We start from the raw sequence: 15,934 nt of genomic DNA on the forward strand, positions 1-15,934 counted from the left end.
TTTTTGGTACCTTTAGGTGTTGACTGCTGATTTCAGGAGCTAGTCAGCACTATAAATCTTGGAACCTTCAGCACTTTGTAATTTTTATAGTATGTTTCCTAAACTTTAGCATCAGACAAAAGAGTTGTCGGAAAAATCAGGAGATCCCATCTTCACATACGTAACACCTTTCATATAAATGCAATCAAAGTGCTTTATTAGTAAGTAGCAACGATCTTCCTTTCCACTTAGGACAACTGCAGAAGTGATAAGCAAAGGAGGTTGCTCAGGAAAAGCATCATGGTAAGACAAATAGAATTGTAGGGAACCATGGCTGAGCCAAATCACCCTCGGGACTCCTTTTGCAAATGTGGGCCGGTCTGTGCAATGCCTCCTTTCAGAAAGAAAGGTGAACAAGAGATAGATATGTGGATGCTGGTGCTGTAGAAAGAGCTTCCCCCTGTCCTCAACATATTCAATTTATTCAGTAATTGTTGCATTGTGTGTTTATCAGCCCCTAGCTGTGTATCTCGTATAGTGTTTTTCATGCTCGTATATTAAAACTGCACAAGCACCTGCCATTAGCAAATAGACTTGGAGATCCTTAACCAACAGATTTGTGAGAAAGTCAAACACCAAATATATGGATTCAGATTTGTACCTCAGCAAAATTACAAATGATTACGTAACAGACCTTCTGGGGATTACCTGTACGCAGACTAAACTGTGTGTTACTTCCATTGATACTTGAATACTGTAATAACATTGGATTTCCTTAACAAATATTCTAAAATATAAGCTTTTCTTGCTTCTTCTTTTTCCTCATTCCAAATTGGCAAGTGGTTTCTATATATGCCATCCCTTTTGGGTTCAATACTAATTGATGAAGATCTGTTACTTTTTTTTTCTTTTCATGACTAAACTGTCTAGGGCTATTGCTGATTTGTGTTTCTAGAGGCTTCTCCGTTTGTCTGAGGAATTCATATTTTCTCAATGTGCTTGTAGAAGACAGGTACCCTATCCCCTTATCAGTAAAACCTTTCACAGTAACCAGTATGTAATAATTCCTTGAGAAAGGTTTGTTTTACCTCTTCATATGGTGTCACAGAATCTTGATTTATTGGGCTTCTAAAAGTCACCACCAGGCCCTGGCTTGTGTGACAATCTGTTGCATAAAGGTCCAAGATCATCTGAGGTATAGATGAATGCCACGAGGTCTTTGCTCCAGTATCACTTCCCCAGAGAAGCTTTCCTGGACCTCTCTCTCTAAAATAGTCACCCTCCATTCCTAACCTTTCTTTGTGTTACTTGAAAGTGCTTATACCTACCTGACATTTACCTTTTCTGGAATCGTTCTTCCTCACTAGACTGTATGGGAAAGGCCCTTTGTCTGCTGTAGACCAGAGCCTAGGACAGTGCCCATCACCAAATGGATAAATTAACCAAGTAAACGTTGTAATGTTTATTGATCTCCTGAGTGAAATGATGAATCTTCTTCAATGTGGATTATCTTGAAAGAAACTGTAGGATCCATCATTATAAATGATGCCAAAATGTTGTTAATGGGAATTTTTTCATTGGGGTAAATGAGAATTTTTGCGATGATTGATTTTTTCCCCATTGAATTCATTTGTTTAATACAAACATTTTAAATTGTAGAAAAAAATTACCTACAGCCCCACATTTCAAAGGACAGAACTTCTTGCAAACTGTTAAGCTGCTCACAGTCCAAATAAGCTTTATGTTTTTTTTTTTTTTGGCAAATTATCAATAGTCTCCTGTTTGTGTCAATTTTAGCAGGTCTTCGTGCTCACCTGAGCTAATGAATACCATCTCTGAGCTACTGCTGCAAACTTCCAGGTCAGTCCTACTTCTGTCATTGTTTAATGACTTTGTTTCACTTGCTAGAGTCCCTTTTGTCTTACATGGACTTAGGTTCAAAGCAGGTGGATTTGAGAACCCTGAGCTGATGAACTCCAAGTTTCCTCAAAAACCTGATGTTTCATAATCTGCAGAATTTACTGCAGTTTGCAGTTAATTTCATTATTTATGCATTTACTTGATGTTCTGACTGCCTCTACTGCTAGACTGTAAGGGGAGTTCTGTGAATAAAGGGATGCTGTTTCTTTTGTTTACTTCCATTCACATAGTTTTTGGCACAAAGTGGCACTCAAGGAATATCTGCTGAATAAATGAGTGATACATATCCTCAGCCCTTTTTAAAAAATGAGCTGACATCAGGATCTGATATTACATTAGGGACAGCAGAGGAATTTGATATCTCTTCTAAAAGAATTTAAAGTCCTTGGTTACTCTGGAAATACTAATATGTCAATAAAACACAAATTTTAAAAAAGCAGCAGTTAGTGTCTATCAAGCGTGCTTATTCTTAAGTCCCAGTCTCTATTCAGGATCGACAGTTTCTGTAGCAATGACCCATCTTCCTGCAACCTTGCCCCCATAACCTCACTCTTGATTCAATAACTCACTTTACCATTCACAGGATTTCAAATGGTATAAATTACCAGCTCAACTAAGTACAGAAAAGCATGTTTTATTAAACAAGTTAGGATAAGTAATTATGGTTGTTACCAGGTATCATGAATAATCAGGAGCATGAATCAAGGTTTTATTATTGAGTGGGGTGTAGTAAAGGAGGGGGAAGGCTTGTGTAAGTAAAGAGTTTGCCAAAAATGCCATGCTCAAGGCACTGTAGTACCTCGATTTGTTCTGGGGCCCTTGTCTTTGTTTTTCTCATGAGATGGAATAAGGACACATACCAAAATGAGCCAGTTAACAGCAGCCTTCACACTGGCTTCGTGACATTGCTCCTTATTCTCTCATTTTTTTCTTGATTCTAAATTTTGATTATCTAACCCATTGAAGGCAGAGAGAATTATTGATGCTTATACAAAGTTATAAATGATGTCAATTATGGGCAGGCTCTGACAGTGGTGGAATGTCTCATAAGGTAAAAAAAAAGAGTAATTACTTTGCTACTGTTAGATAATCACTTCATCTTTTATGAATTCGTTCCTGTGCTATTTGGAGAACAGTAATCTTACCTTTAGGCTGGTTCTACATTTGGGAATTGACTTATTGAGGTCCTAATATCATCTGTGTGTTCTAGGCAACAAAAATGAGTTTTTCATTAGCAAATATGAGAAGAACACTTCAATATTACCACAACTAAGTCACTCACTCATTCTTTACTTGCTTTTTGCTAGGTGCTATGTTAGAATCTGGAGATACAGTGGTATGGTAGATTAAAGATGGCCACAAATTCTTTGATACTTCTTTCATCAAGAGGGGGGCATCTATGTCTCCCCCACTTCAAATCTGGACAAGCTCTGTGGCTGCTATAACTAATAGTATGCAATGTAAGTGACACTATTAAAATTTTTGGACATGAGCCTTAAGAGACCGGCATCTTCCATTTTTTTATCTCTTGAAATGCTGTCTTGGAGCCCTGAGCCACCATATGTGAGGTCAAACAAACTCAAGACTGGCTGCCATGCCAATAGGAAGACCAAGTAGAAAGGCTGTATGTACAAAGAGAGATTCCTGGCTGTAGCTCAGCTGTTCCAGCTCCCAGGTACTTGAGATATCCTGGCTGAGAGGCCAAACCTCATGGAGAACAGACAAGCCATCCTGGCCACATACTCTGTGTGAATTTCTGACCCACAGAATCCTGAGATATAATAATAAAATTTATTTTATTCCATTATGCTTTGGAGTAGTTTTCTACACAGCAACAGATAATCAAAACAAGGAACAAATCAGACTTGGTCCCTGTCCTCCTAGAACTTAAGATTTAGCAATTATGACAATCCAGAGCTGTTGTGTACATCCCAGAGTACAGCAAGAAATTGAAATACAGCAATTTCATAGAAACTAGAAAAAACCTATCATTTTGTTTAACCTCTTTACTTTGTATCCTGTTACCAGTGCTGTTATGTGCTTAATGCTGTATTACATTTGGTCACAAATAGAACTTTCCAACTACGGGTAGGCATTCTTGACTGGAGTGGGCAAGAGAGGCTGCCATAACTGCACCTAGCAGCACTGTTGCAAATTTTTAGATCTTTAAATTGTTCTTAAAACTTTTCAAAGCGATAAATGCAATAGTCAAATGCCTCTCAACAGACACATCCTTCTCATAGAAGTAGACATTTTGCTTCTACTACGGTGGGCTCTGGATTATCTGATGTCATGACTGATGACTGCCTCAAGGGAGCCTAAGGTGTGAGGCAGAGTGTAGACCAACTACTCAATAAAGTATATACAGGTACCCTAGTGAAGTAAGGGTGGAAATATTCCATTAATGTCATTTCCAGTTCATGTTCAGTTACCTTCTTTCTCTTTGTAAACCAACATAGTTAAGGCCTCAAATTAAGTAAAATGATACAATTAGATTTTTAAGGACCCTCAGGGAAATTGATCAGAAAGAACAAGCCAAACACTTGAGGTCTTTCCAAGGAAGGCTCTAGAAGCTGTTTAGTCCAGCAGGGCCAGGCATGTCACTGAAAGTGAGGGAAGTGAGCCAGGTGGAAGGGGAGGGAGGAGCGTGAGCTAGAAAGCCATGTCATATGCCCTCTACACGGACAGTGGCCCTCAGCTCTATACCACCTATGTCATGGGACTGGGTGCAGAGATACCAAGCTTTGTAAATGTTATAAAGAAGGAAGACATTCCAATTTTTATATTAGATATTTAATTCCTAAATGTTGGGCCAAACAAAATACATCTGTGGGCTGATATTAAGCAATCTCTGAAGTAGATGCCTGACATGGATTGATGTGGGGTCAGCCTCTCACAGCTACAAAACAGACAAATGAGTTTGGCCAGACCTTGCTGTCAGCGGTTGCACTAACCCTGGTAGGATTTTGTGTTTTAAATGCACTTCTCCATTAGTGATGGCGAGTGAAATGTCTGGCTTTGCAAATTACTGCTGTCGTTTAGTTTAATGTACTCTTGTTTTTACATATTTATAAAAACCTTTTACATTATTAATAGTGATTAAATGCTTAGACACTGAAGATCAATAATGCTTCTGTTCACCTATTTACATTATTAAAAAGTAATAAGTCATACAGAGCACGTATAATATGTGGTTTACTTTGTAGTCATGTTTGGAGTAGATTGGAAAAAAAATGAAAGAAGCTCAGGCTCCAGGGTAAAATGTATTTGAGAGAAAACCGGTAACTGAGCTGGGCTTGCCAGAGGTGTTACTGTGTGCAGGTTACATGTTCAGAGTGACATTGTGCTCTCATGGGGCACAGGAGGTACACATTTCATGGTGCTCACATGCCTGTGTAGCAAACCTGAGACAACAAAAGCTAGTCTCACTTGGATGCACAAAGATGAACAGATATTTAACCTTTGTGTGTCCTTGCAACAATTAGTCACCTGCATGCCACTGTCTTTAGCTCCAAAGGCTCCTGATGGTGGCAACACCCAGCAGTGAGTCATCTGGGGGGCTACATCTTGCCAGTAGGCAAATGAGCCCCTTGACAATGTTTTCTTCATCTGCTTATCCAGTTCTCTCTCAGTTATGTGACAAAAGCAAAAAAGCAGACTGGTTCACATGATTTTGGCACAGAAATGTTCTAGATCTGTCTGAAGAGTAGAACTCTTCAGCCAGGGATGTATAAGGGTCGTAAGTCTTTTCAGGGTTAGCTAGCCCAGTCTTCTAAATCGCCAAAGTGGCTCAGCATAGTGGTTTAGAGGTCAGGCTCTCAGTGCCAGCCTGCTTGGGTTCAAATCCTGATTCTGACACTCGTGGGTTGTGACCTTGGGCAAGTCATTACTTGACACCTCAGTTCTGGTTTCCTCACCTGGAACATAGGCATAAAATCAGTGTCTATCATGCAGAGTTTTGGTAAGGATTAAATGAGATAGCACATATAAAAGCTTACTATGAGACCTGACACAGAATAAATGCTCAAGAGCAATTCACGTATAGCGAAGGGCCCATTTTGCCAGCCATTCAGTGGTGTTCTCCTACCAACAGGAAGTTAATTAGCACTGGTTTGAAGTTTGCAAATAATGCCATTGAGATGTATGAAATGGAACTGGATTTTTAAACATCACTTGGTTTTTTCCTTGTGTTGACCCAGATGCAACTTCTCAAGCAGAAATTAGGTCCAAGTCACCAGGTTTATTTACGGACGAGTTGAAATGGCTCAGCTGTACTGTAACAGAAAGGTTACAAGAGTTGCTTCGCTGCAAACTTGGTGGCTAAATGATGCTGGGCAAGTCATTTGTCTCTCTGAACCTGTTTCCTCATATGTAAAACGTGCTAATACCTCCGTACTTCATAGGGATACGGTGAGGACAAAATGAAATTAGGCATGTGTGAGGACTTTGCAAATGAAGAGGTCCTATTTACATGTAAGAGCCAGTAATGATTATTATTTATATATGCGATTGGAGTCGGATTTATTTTACCCAGAGAGACCCAGAGTGACACTGCGTGTGCTGATCTTCTAGAGGAAGTATAGTTAGATTGCTTGTCCTCAACTATATCCCTTGGAAAAGGCCTCCACCTTTTCTGACAGATGCCATAGGTCTCTAATAGCTGAGCCCCCAGGCTGAAGGGGGACCTGTCGTTCTGAATTCAAATGTGACTTGCAGAGCCAAATGGTAACTTGGAGCGTTTTACAAAAGGATGAGGACATGGGATGCCCGGGTGGCTCGGTGGTTGAGCGTCTGCCTTTGGCTCAGGCTGTGATCCCAGGGTCCTGGGATCGAGTCCCACGTCGGGCTCCCCGCAGGAAGCCTGCTTCTCCCTCTGCCTGTGTCTCTGCCTCTCTCTCTCTCTCTCTGGGTCCCTCATGAATAAATAAATAAAATCTTAAAAAAAAAAAGAATAAGGACAACGCACTCAAACCAGGAGAAGGAGAAGGGCATGAGCTACCATGAGTGTGATCAGCTTGTTCACTCTGCCGGCGCCGGCGAGCACTGCTGGAGCCGGGCTCTGACCTCAGGGCTGTGAGCCTCTCTCGGCTTTGCCAAGTTCGTCGTCCTGCGTCCTGCTCTGGGTCACAACGACTTGTCTCCTTGCCTCCCTGAGGTCATGACCTTCTCCCTTTCCTTGAGGTCAGCGAGTCATTGAACATACCTCCGTGTCATGGAGGTTGTATTTCTTCTGCTTGCTTCTTTTTTCTGATTTGGACATTTGGACTCACTTTTCCCAGAGCACGGAGAAAGCTGCAGAGTGACCACTTTTCTCCCGCTTCAATAGGAGAATGAGGGTAACGGCTGCCTTTGGTTCCTTTTGTTTCTCTGTGGTACAATCTCCACCAGCTAAATAATGGCTTTGACTGCAGTCCATCCGAAAGTTACTCCGGGGTTGTTACTGAGCTGAGTGAAACTCTTCAGAATGGGGGTGACGGAGTCTCTTGGGCGAACTCAAACCCTGACTAGATCCCCTGGCAGAACAGGCCTTTCTCGTGATGTGCTGGTGTTTGGGTTTTGGGTTCCATCAGACCCCTGAAAGGTCACAACTGAACAATAATAAAAAACACTGAGAAAAATTTGACGTTTCAATATCAGTTCTTGTCTACAATCCATGGAGAGGATGCTGAATGTTTTAAATTTCCACGCCCATCTGGGTTTTTTCTTTTTCTACTTTGTATAGGTCCAGGTGGGGTTGTCATTTTCTTAGATTGTTACTCATATTAATATAAACTCTTGACTGAGTTATCTCTGGGGGACTGATAACACCCACCAGGATGCAACAAACTGTGTGGGATATAGACAGGGGCTCCTGGACAAATATTTTGCATGCTTTTTTGAATTCCCATTTGTAAAAGCCTAGAAGGTAGTGAAACATCTGCTTATTGAATGAACAAAGGAGGACATTTTTAAGAGACCAGAAATGTTGACTTCAGTGACTTATTTATGTCTAGTGCTAATTAGTAAAATATATCATTGCTGAAGATGAAGCAGAGAATAACAATGAGCAAATTCATGTGATTACACTTCAAATGAGTAAGGTAATTTAAAAAATTTCTCTACCTATGGGCTTGGCCTTTGGTCTCAGGTCTTTAGTAGACAATTCATGCATTTGAGCTTTCCTAGAAGATAGATTTTCACAAGCCTTGCATTTCACATTAAGATGTCAAATTCACCCAACTCTTTCATATAGAAACGTTTTACATCATGGAATAAAACTTGAAATTTAGCTTTTGAAATTCAAGGGCTTTCAAGGGATCAATCCAGAAGCTAAATAATAAATCCACAAATCATACCTGCATTCTGTTTTTGTCATTTAAAGCGCCACCTATACTTTACTATAAATAATACACATTGTGAGTGTGTGTGTGTGTGTGTACACGGTTGACTCTTGAACAACACAGGGGTTAGGGGTGCCAACCCCCAATGCAGCTGGAAATCCATATATAACTTTTGATTCCTCCGTTGACCATAAGACTTACTGATAACATTAACAGTTGATTAATGCATATTTTGTGTAGGTATTGTATACTATATTCTTATAGTAAAGTGAGCTAGAGAAAAAAATGTTATCAAGAAAATCATAAGGAAAATACATTTACAGTACTGTACTGCAAAAAATCTGCATATAAGTGGATCTATGCAATTCAAACCTGTTGTTCAAGGGTCAACTGTATACAAACACACACACACAGAGACACACACACACACACATTCATCCTTCATGATAAAGAATCTCTAGAAACGCCTTGTCTTTGTTAACTAATCAGTAAGGTCTTGGGCATTCCAGAGAAGCCTAAAAAAGAAATCAACATGTACTGTGTGGAATGGAAAGTAGCCTAAAAAAGAAAAGAAAAGAAAGTAGCCTGATATTTTGAAAACATCTTTCTTTCACAGTTAAGGAAAAACATGACCACTGTTTATTAAGGAATAAAAAAATACATGTATACCTGCTGTCAAATGAGATCTCTGGAGGAATGACGTGAGTGCTGTCCTTGCCAATGAGGAATTTGATTCGATCATAAAAGAGTCTCGAAGTATGCTGAGAGAAGAGGGGTTGGCTTTGCTGAATGAGGTCAAGAGGATCTGGTGAGCCCTGACAGAGAGGACTTACATAACAGTTGCTTTGTTGACAACAATCAGGGTCCACACAGTCGGTCAAACCATCTGAAAAAAATTTTTATTGGAAATTTAGCTTCAAGAGAAACAACATTGTTTAAAACATGCACAAATGGTGAAAAAAATCTAGACTACAGTCAAAGGTAACCATCCCTGTTTTGAGTTTAGAATCTATTAAATTCACATGTTTCTCATGAAAACTTACTGAATTTATTTATTTTTTAAAAAGATTTTATTTATTTATTCATGAGAGACAAACAGAGAGAGGCAGAGACACAGGCAGAGGGAGAAGCAGGCTCCATGCAGGGAACCTGACGTAGGACTCGATCCTGGGTCCCCAGCATCACACTGTGGGCTGCAGGTGGCGCTAAACCGCTGCGCCACCGGGGCTGCCCTTACTCTAAGTTTAGATGGCACAAACTATTTTGCTCACAAATCTTTCTTCCCTGAATTCTCGAGCGTTTATGATCTGTGCCACATTGTTTACATCTGGACAGAGTATTCCATGAGGTATCACTCTCTTTAGAAGTTTTCTTCTCCGTCCAGGATAGCAATGATTCTTCTAATTTTTTTTTGAATTTCTCACACTATGTGCATTTATGAGCACACAATTAACAAATGCTTGCCAACCTGAATTTGTATTTTTTAAAACATCTCCTAATATTCTTGTGTAGGGTGATTCTCAAAACAGAGGTTGGTATTGTCACAGTGAAAAAGTGTCTGCAGCAGGGCAGTGATCTCAAATGTGCAGTCGATTATCTGAGGGAACTTATTAAATATGCATATTCTTGAGCCCCACCTATTAAATCAGAATTTCTTTGAATCCAGGATTATGCATACTTAATCTGGGTGATTCTGGATTATGCTGAAGCACACTAATGTTTCAGAACATATTTTTTTCTTTTTGGAATTTGTAGAAGCAACTAGAGCTTACTTGTGTGACTATTTGATGAAAATACTAAATCATCTCCGGCATATGAATGTGATGAACTGCTCTCTTTCATGTTCTAGGCCTTTACTGTTTAGACTGCTGAATCTACAGTTGTGCCAATAAAAAAAATCACATAAATGGTTCATTCTTTGGTGGAGGAACTGATGAGGGGCACAGGGGTTACAGGAGGAGGGGTTATGTTGAGGATCTAGTAGATGCAAAACACTGTGTTAGGTGATTGGGGAAGTAAAGAGATTAAAAGACCCTTTTCCTGTTTTCAAGAGCTCAGAGCTTAGCAGGAGAAATAGGTGTATACACAGCTGGCTCTTACCCTAGTTAAAAGTGCAGTAAGTGTTATAGGAGACTACATGCAGAGAGGAGGGGCTGGAGTGATTGAGGCATATAGACACTCCATTCCACACCCAATAAGCTAAATAAATAAATAAATAAATAAATTAATTAATAAATAAATAAAATAAATTAAAATCTTTCCAAGGTTCTTAGAGCAGACAAGTGGCTCTAATTTAGATGCTTAACAAGGGTAAATCTAAAGATGCTAATCTTCTTGGCTGGCAGTGGAATAGGGAGGTTCAAATGGATCACCATCTCCTGAAGGCTGATGATGAAAGTTACTGGCATTGGTTTCACGCGGCTCCTTTGCTTGCTCCCTCTCCCTTCCGTGCTGGAAGGGGCATACTACAGCTGGGGGCAATGCAAGCCAGGAACACCAAGGGAGTAGACGTTTTTCAACAGTAGCCCTAGGGCACCCGGGAAATATTTTTCCCCACATGAGGTCCTTTCAAATTCCCTGTACCATAGACACTACTTTGATTTAAAATGCAGTTTGCTGTTTTCTTGCCTTCCCCTCATTGTTCAGTGCATTTCTGCCCCGATTTCTACTTCTCTGTAGACATATTTCTTTTTCACTGATGACTAACTTTTAAGTGTGGATTCATTCCAGTAAGAAGGCCCCTTCTGCTCTCCTTTCTCCCCTCATTCAGTAAATCATATTAACAGATTTTCTATAGATTTTAGATGCTGCCGCCACCTCTCTCCAGTATGTTGCTGTCAGTCTCCTATTAGCACATTATGCTCTTTACTCTGCTAATTAAACATCTGGATGCTCTGAAAAGCTGGCAAAAATATCAGGCTGATTAAAAAGGTTCTCTGATGTCTGGAATTGGTGCATAATACACTGAACAATGAAAAACTGCTTTTCAAATGGGCAGTCACCTTTACCTTTCAATTGGTAACAAATGCACTAGTAATAATCAGATCTGGCATTCACGGGCTTCAACCTGTCAGCCACACAATTCGAACTTAGTTTTGAAAAGAAACAGATTTCAAATAAATAGAAATGCCAAATGATCTTAAAAACTGAACTCTAAAGCCAAACACAGAACCAATTCAAAACTGGGACTCACATTCTCAACCAGTTATGTGCTATAAATTCCATGATAATTATTCATATTTAATAATTGCCTATTATATAAGGTTGACCCTCTTAAGACCTCTGTTTTCTGAGAGAACAGAGACTTCTGTTGAATCTAGAAAGGCTGCAGGCAGGCACGCCAATAATGGTATGCAACGCCCAAATTATAATTCGTAGGTAAGCCCAATACGTGGGCAAAGATCTACTTACCAATTATCACATTGAATAACACTCCATACAGTATGTCTAGACTGTTACAAAGAAGTGCAAATGACAGTCACACTGCATGTGTGGGTTTCTTTCTTTCTTTTTTTTTTGGACTATTACTGGTTCTTTTATTACTCTGAAGTGGAAGCTGTGGCACCCTCCTGACAGCCAGGCTCAGAGTATCAGATATGAACATATCAAATGTTAACTGATTTTACTTTTAGGGCCTGTTCATTTTTTAAGAGAATAAAAATAAAAGCCAGCAAAAAAGAAGGAGGTTAAATTATCTTGAAGGACTAAATGCGGCATTCGCTGATCCTGGCTTTGCCAACCAGTTAGGGACTATGCCAGTAGGTAGGTTCAACTGGGGCTGATAAAGATCAAGGTCACTGGTTTCTTTTGTATCTGAGCAAGTAATTTACTATTAAACTTCTACTTATTAGATGTAGGCCCTTGGATGAAAGAATGATTGGACAGGGAATGTGAATGATATAGGGAAAACCCATATTCTTCTAATATTAAAATGAATTTGTAAATGTATATACTTTTAGGGACAATATCCATATTACCACCTTGAAAGAAATGGACAGCTAGTTCATGATAGGGTATCCCAAAGGGTTCGAAAACATGTATAATCAGTTAATATGGCAGGTATGGCAGGAGGCACTTCCATATCTATGATTTCAACTAATCTCTACTACAACAACCCTCTTAGGTAGACATTCTCATTTTCATTTACATATGAAGGAGGGGAGGCCAAATGTGGCTGCACAGTTGGAAGAAATATGAGAATCATATCACATCCTGCGTTCTGACTACAAATCACATGTTCAGCAGCATCATCTAAGTGGTATTACTAGAATGACCTAGGCTGTAATACTTTCAAGTACCTGACTACTATAGGTATTTAGAACACACAGAGTGGTTAAGGTCAAAGAACCAGACTACAATTCTCATCTTACTTTGCCACTTACAATCTAAACGATCCTGGACAAATCATTTCATCTCTTGGATTCTCAACGTCCTTACCTACAAGATGGGGATTACAAAAATGCCTACCCCACAGAGCTGTTGTAAGGATCACATGGTATAATAATCATAAAAAGTTTGCCATTAACCAAGCTCTACACTGTACAGACTGCAAAGAGTCTAGGGATTGAGTCCTAAGGGTAGATGCCAATGGTGTGCAGTGCCAGCTAAAAATGTTCAGAGCCACTTCTATTGACGGTGACTTATCACTGGCCAGAGGGCAATTAACTTCTGTGTAGCATATTCAGTTCAATGTGTTCATTTTGTGAACCCTGTTCGGTTAGGTTGTCAGATAGGTAGGATCCTGTGTAGCTCTAAATAGACACTAATGTTACAGTAAATCTTTATTCATTGAATTTCACAAATTCACAATTTGTTATCATTTAGACAGAAGCTTAACCTTTTCAGCATCTATAGAATAGAGAGTCTGCCAAGCAAATTAATAGTGAAAAAGAAATTGAAGGACTGATCATTCCAATGACTCAGTTAAACAAAATCTTCTCAGGCATTTTAGAAACCCATAAAAATGGACTAATTATAAATCACTCAAATTATCACTAAAGCAGGCCCCCTATTAGACATTCCTGGTAGCTTAATTGTTGCTGTTACCTGCATTGAAGGTAACAGGACTATATTTTTTGGGAAGTAGTCTATAATTCACTTGATTTTTCATTTATCCAGGCTGACTTTCACCCCAGCATTTTTCTGTATTAGTAAGAAGAAAATGGGAGAGGCTCAAGTGCACTGAGGATTTGACCTGCTCCAATCATTGTTATTGCTATCACCTCATACAATTGACTTTGTCTGGGTCAGGAGAGTAAATTGTTTAGATGCCACTAATGTTCCTGTCCTCCGGTCCCCACCTGCCATTAATGGCTTCTCAAATCACTCCGAGTAGAAGCGCATGTCCTGACAATGACTTAACCTCCCCACAGTCTCTCTCTCTCACCTCTCTGATCTTACCTCCTATTATCCCATAACCCCTTTCCCCATTATTCCTATGCCTGGAATGTTCTTTACTCCAATATCAAGATGGCTCACCGCCTCACTTCCTTTAGATCCAAACACCACCTTCTTAGTGAGGCTTTCTCTGATCACCTTATTTAAAACTGCACCCTTGTTCCACGGTCCTATCTTTTTGCCTGCTTTTTTTTAAAAAAAATTTCTGGGTGTTATTCTATATGTTGGCAAATTGAACACCAATAAAAAATAAATTTATAAAAAAAATTTCTCCATCACACTGACCATCTTCTACCATACCATTTCTTTTCAACTTTTGGTTTATTGTCTGCCTCTCACGATGACAGTGTAAGCTCCACAGAAGCAAGGACTTAAGTCTTTTTTATTCATGGCTATTTCTTCACTAGAACAGCACTGGGCTCAAAGTAAGCATTTGATGAAAATGTACAGAATGAATAAATGGATGTCCTGAAAGTCCTATTTCTGTGACATCTGTAAATTTATCTAGAGATTAATAAACGTTCAACTAATGCATCAAAAAACCCAAGTTATAAATAGATACTTCATTGATACCACACTTTTATTAACAGCTTAAATGACTATATTTCAAACACTAGCTCATTCATTTTCACCACGGCAAAGTCGGCAGATGTCAAGTATGACTACCCTTAGTTGATAGATAATGTGACAGATGTAGTCACAGAGTGCCTAGGTGGGTTACAGCGTGTAGATTTTCCAATTTTGTACCTGGGAGATTTTGTATCTGGCATCACTTGGTAGTTTAAGCTCTCATAACTAAGTAATGATGATCCTTTAATAAATGAGTTGTTTGGAAATGAGGGGGGTAATGGTCAGAGGATAATAATTAGGACTATTTCTGATGCTAGTCTTTTGTCCAAGCTGAACCTTAAAAGTGAACGTGGAGAGAGTGTATGGCCCTTAAACAGAGCAAACGTTACCAATTCATTGCTCCTTCTATTTCATTTTCCTATTTATTAAACACTGCAGCATGCTGGTGACATTCAAAACACAAGGCTTATTGATCCATGAGCTTATGTGTTCATAATTCACCCATGGTGCTGATTTCTAGATCTAGAAACACTATATCATAAAATAGCCTTGCAAATAGCTATTGTTCTTAATGAATGGTGACTTGTTATGAAGAATGATTCCTGGAAGATCATACTCTTTTAGGCAATTAACTTATTGATTTTACCAATGAATATGAATATAGACCACTGGAAGAGTTTGTGTAAGAGAAGCTTGGAAAACATATGACAAATACTTAAAAGATCAGGGGGAAAAGGGCCGTTAGAGTAAACATTCTTTTTCCACATCTTTTAAACCTCCTTGATAATCGTTTCACAGCATCAGAAACCACTTGCCTTCCTCTATAACTAGAGTGAATAAAATGTAATTTTTGTTTGATAACTGAAGATCATATGAACTTCACACTATTGTGTATGATCTGGCTAATGCCCGCCTTCATATTCTCATCTCCTACCAATCTCTTCTTGGCTCATATTCCAGCCACAATGATTTTCCTTTCACTTCCTAGAAGAGCGTAGTACATGTCCACCAAAGGGCATTTGTAAATACTGTTTCCTTGGCCTGGAACATTCTGCTCCTGACTTAGGTGAGGCCTCCCTTACCATGTAGACTTGGTTAGGTCCCCTTATACATTTTTATAGCACTCTAAAAATTTTATAGTACTCTTTACAGTTGTAAATAGGTAGTTATTTGTGTCGTTTCTTATTTATTATCTGTCTCCCTTCCCAGACCATAAGTTCCATGAAGGCAGAAACTTGTCTTGTCATTTTCTTTCTAATACCAAGCACAATACTTGGCACAAAGTAGTAATGAATAAGTGGAAAATTGGGTATACTCAATATGAAATGTCTCGCTGAAAGGTACACATTTGGGTCAAACATTTAGATTAGCACTATCCAATAAAATTTCTTCCCGATGATGGGAATGTTCTAGATCTGTGCTAATATAGTAGTCACTAGGCTCATGTGGCTATTGAGCCCTTGAGAATTGCCTAGTACAGCTGACAAACAGAATTTTGAAGATATATTTATTTACTTTAGAGAGAGAATGAGCGAGTATGGGGAGGAGGGGCAGAGGGAGAGGGAGAGAGAGAGTCCTCAAGCAGACTCCCTACTGAGCACAGAGCCAGGCATGGGGCTTGATCTCACAACCCTGGGATCATGACCTGAGCTGAAACCAAGAGTTGGATGCTTAACTGACTGAGCCACCTAGGTGCCCCAAGAAACAGGTTTTTAAATGTCATTTAAGTTAAATTGAAATAAGCACAT

The 15,934-nt window shown here is 39.3% G+C and overlaps 1 protein-coding gene across 3 annotated transcripts in view; it reads right to left on the bottom strand.

The window, feature by feature from the left end:
- TENM1 (teneurin transmembrane protein 1) overlaps positions 1-15,934 on the bottom strand; it is a 794,660-nt gene that overhangs the window by 157,378 nt on the left and 621,348 nt on the right. For all 3 annotated transcript variants that reach the window (XM_025431163.3, XM_049107241.1, XM_049107240.1), the window contains one exon: positions 8,889-9,105. In XM_025431163.3, coding sequence (XP_025286948.2) covers positions 8,889-9,105 — 217 coding nt within the window. The remainder of the gene's footprint in view (positions 1-8,888; positions 9,106-15,934) is intronic.

This window comes from Canis lupus, chromosome X, assembly GCF_003254725.2.
Source record: "Canis lupus dingo isolate Sandy chromosome X, ASM325472v2, whole genome shotgun sequence".
NCBI lineage: Eukaryota > Metazoa > Chordata > Mammalia > Carnivora > Canidae > Canis > Canis lupus.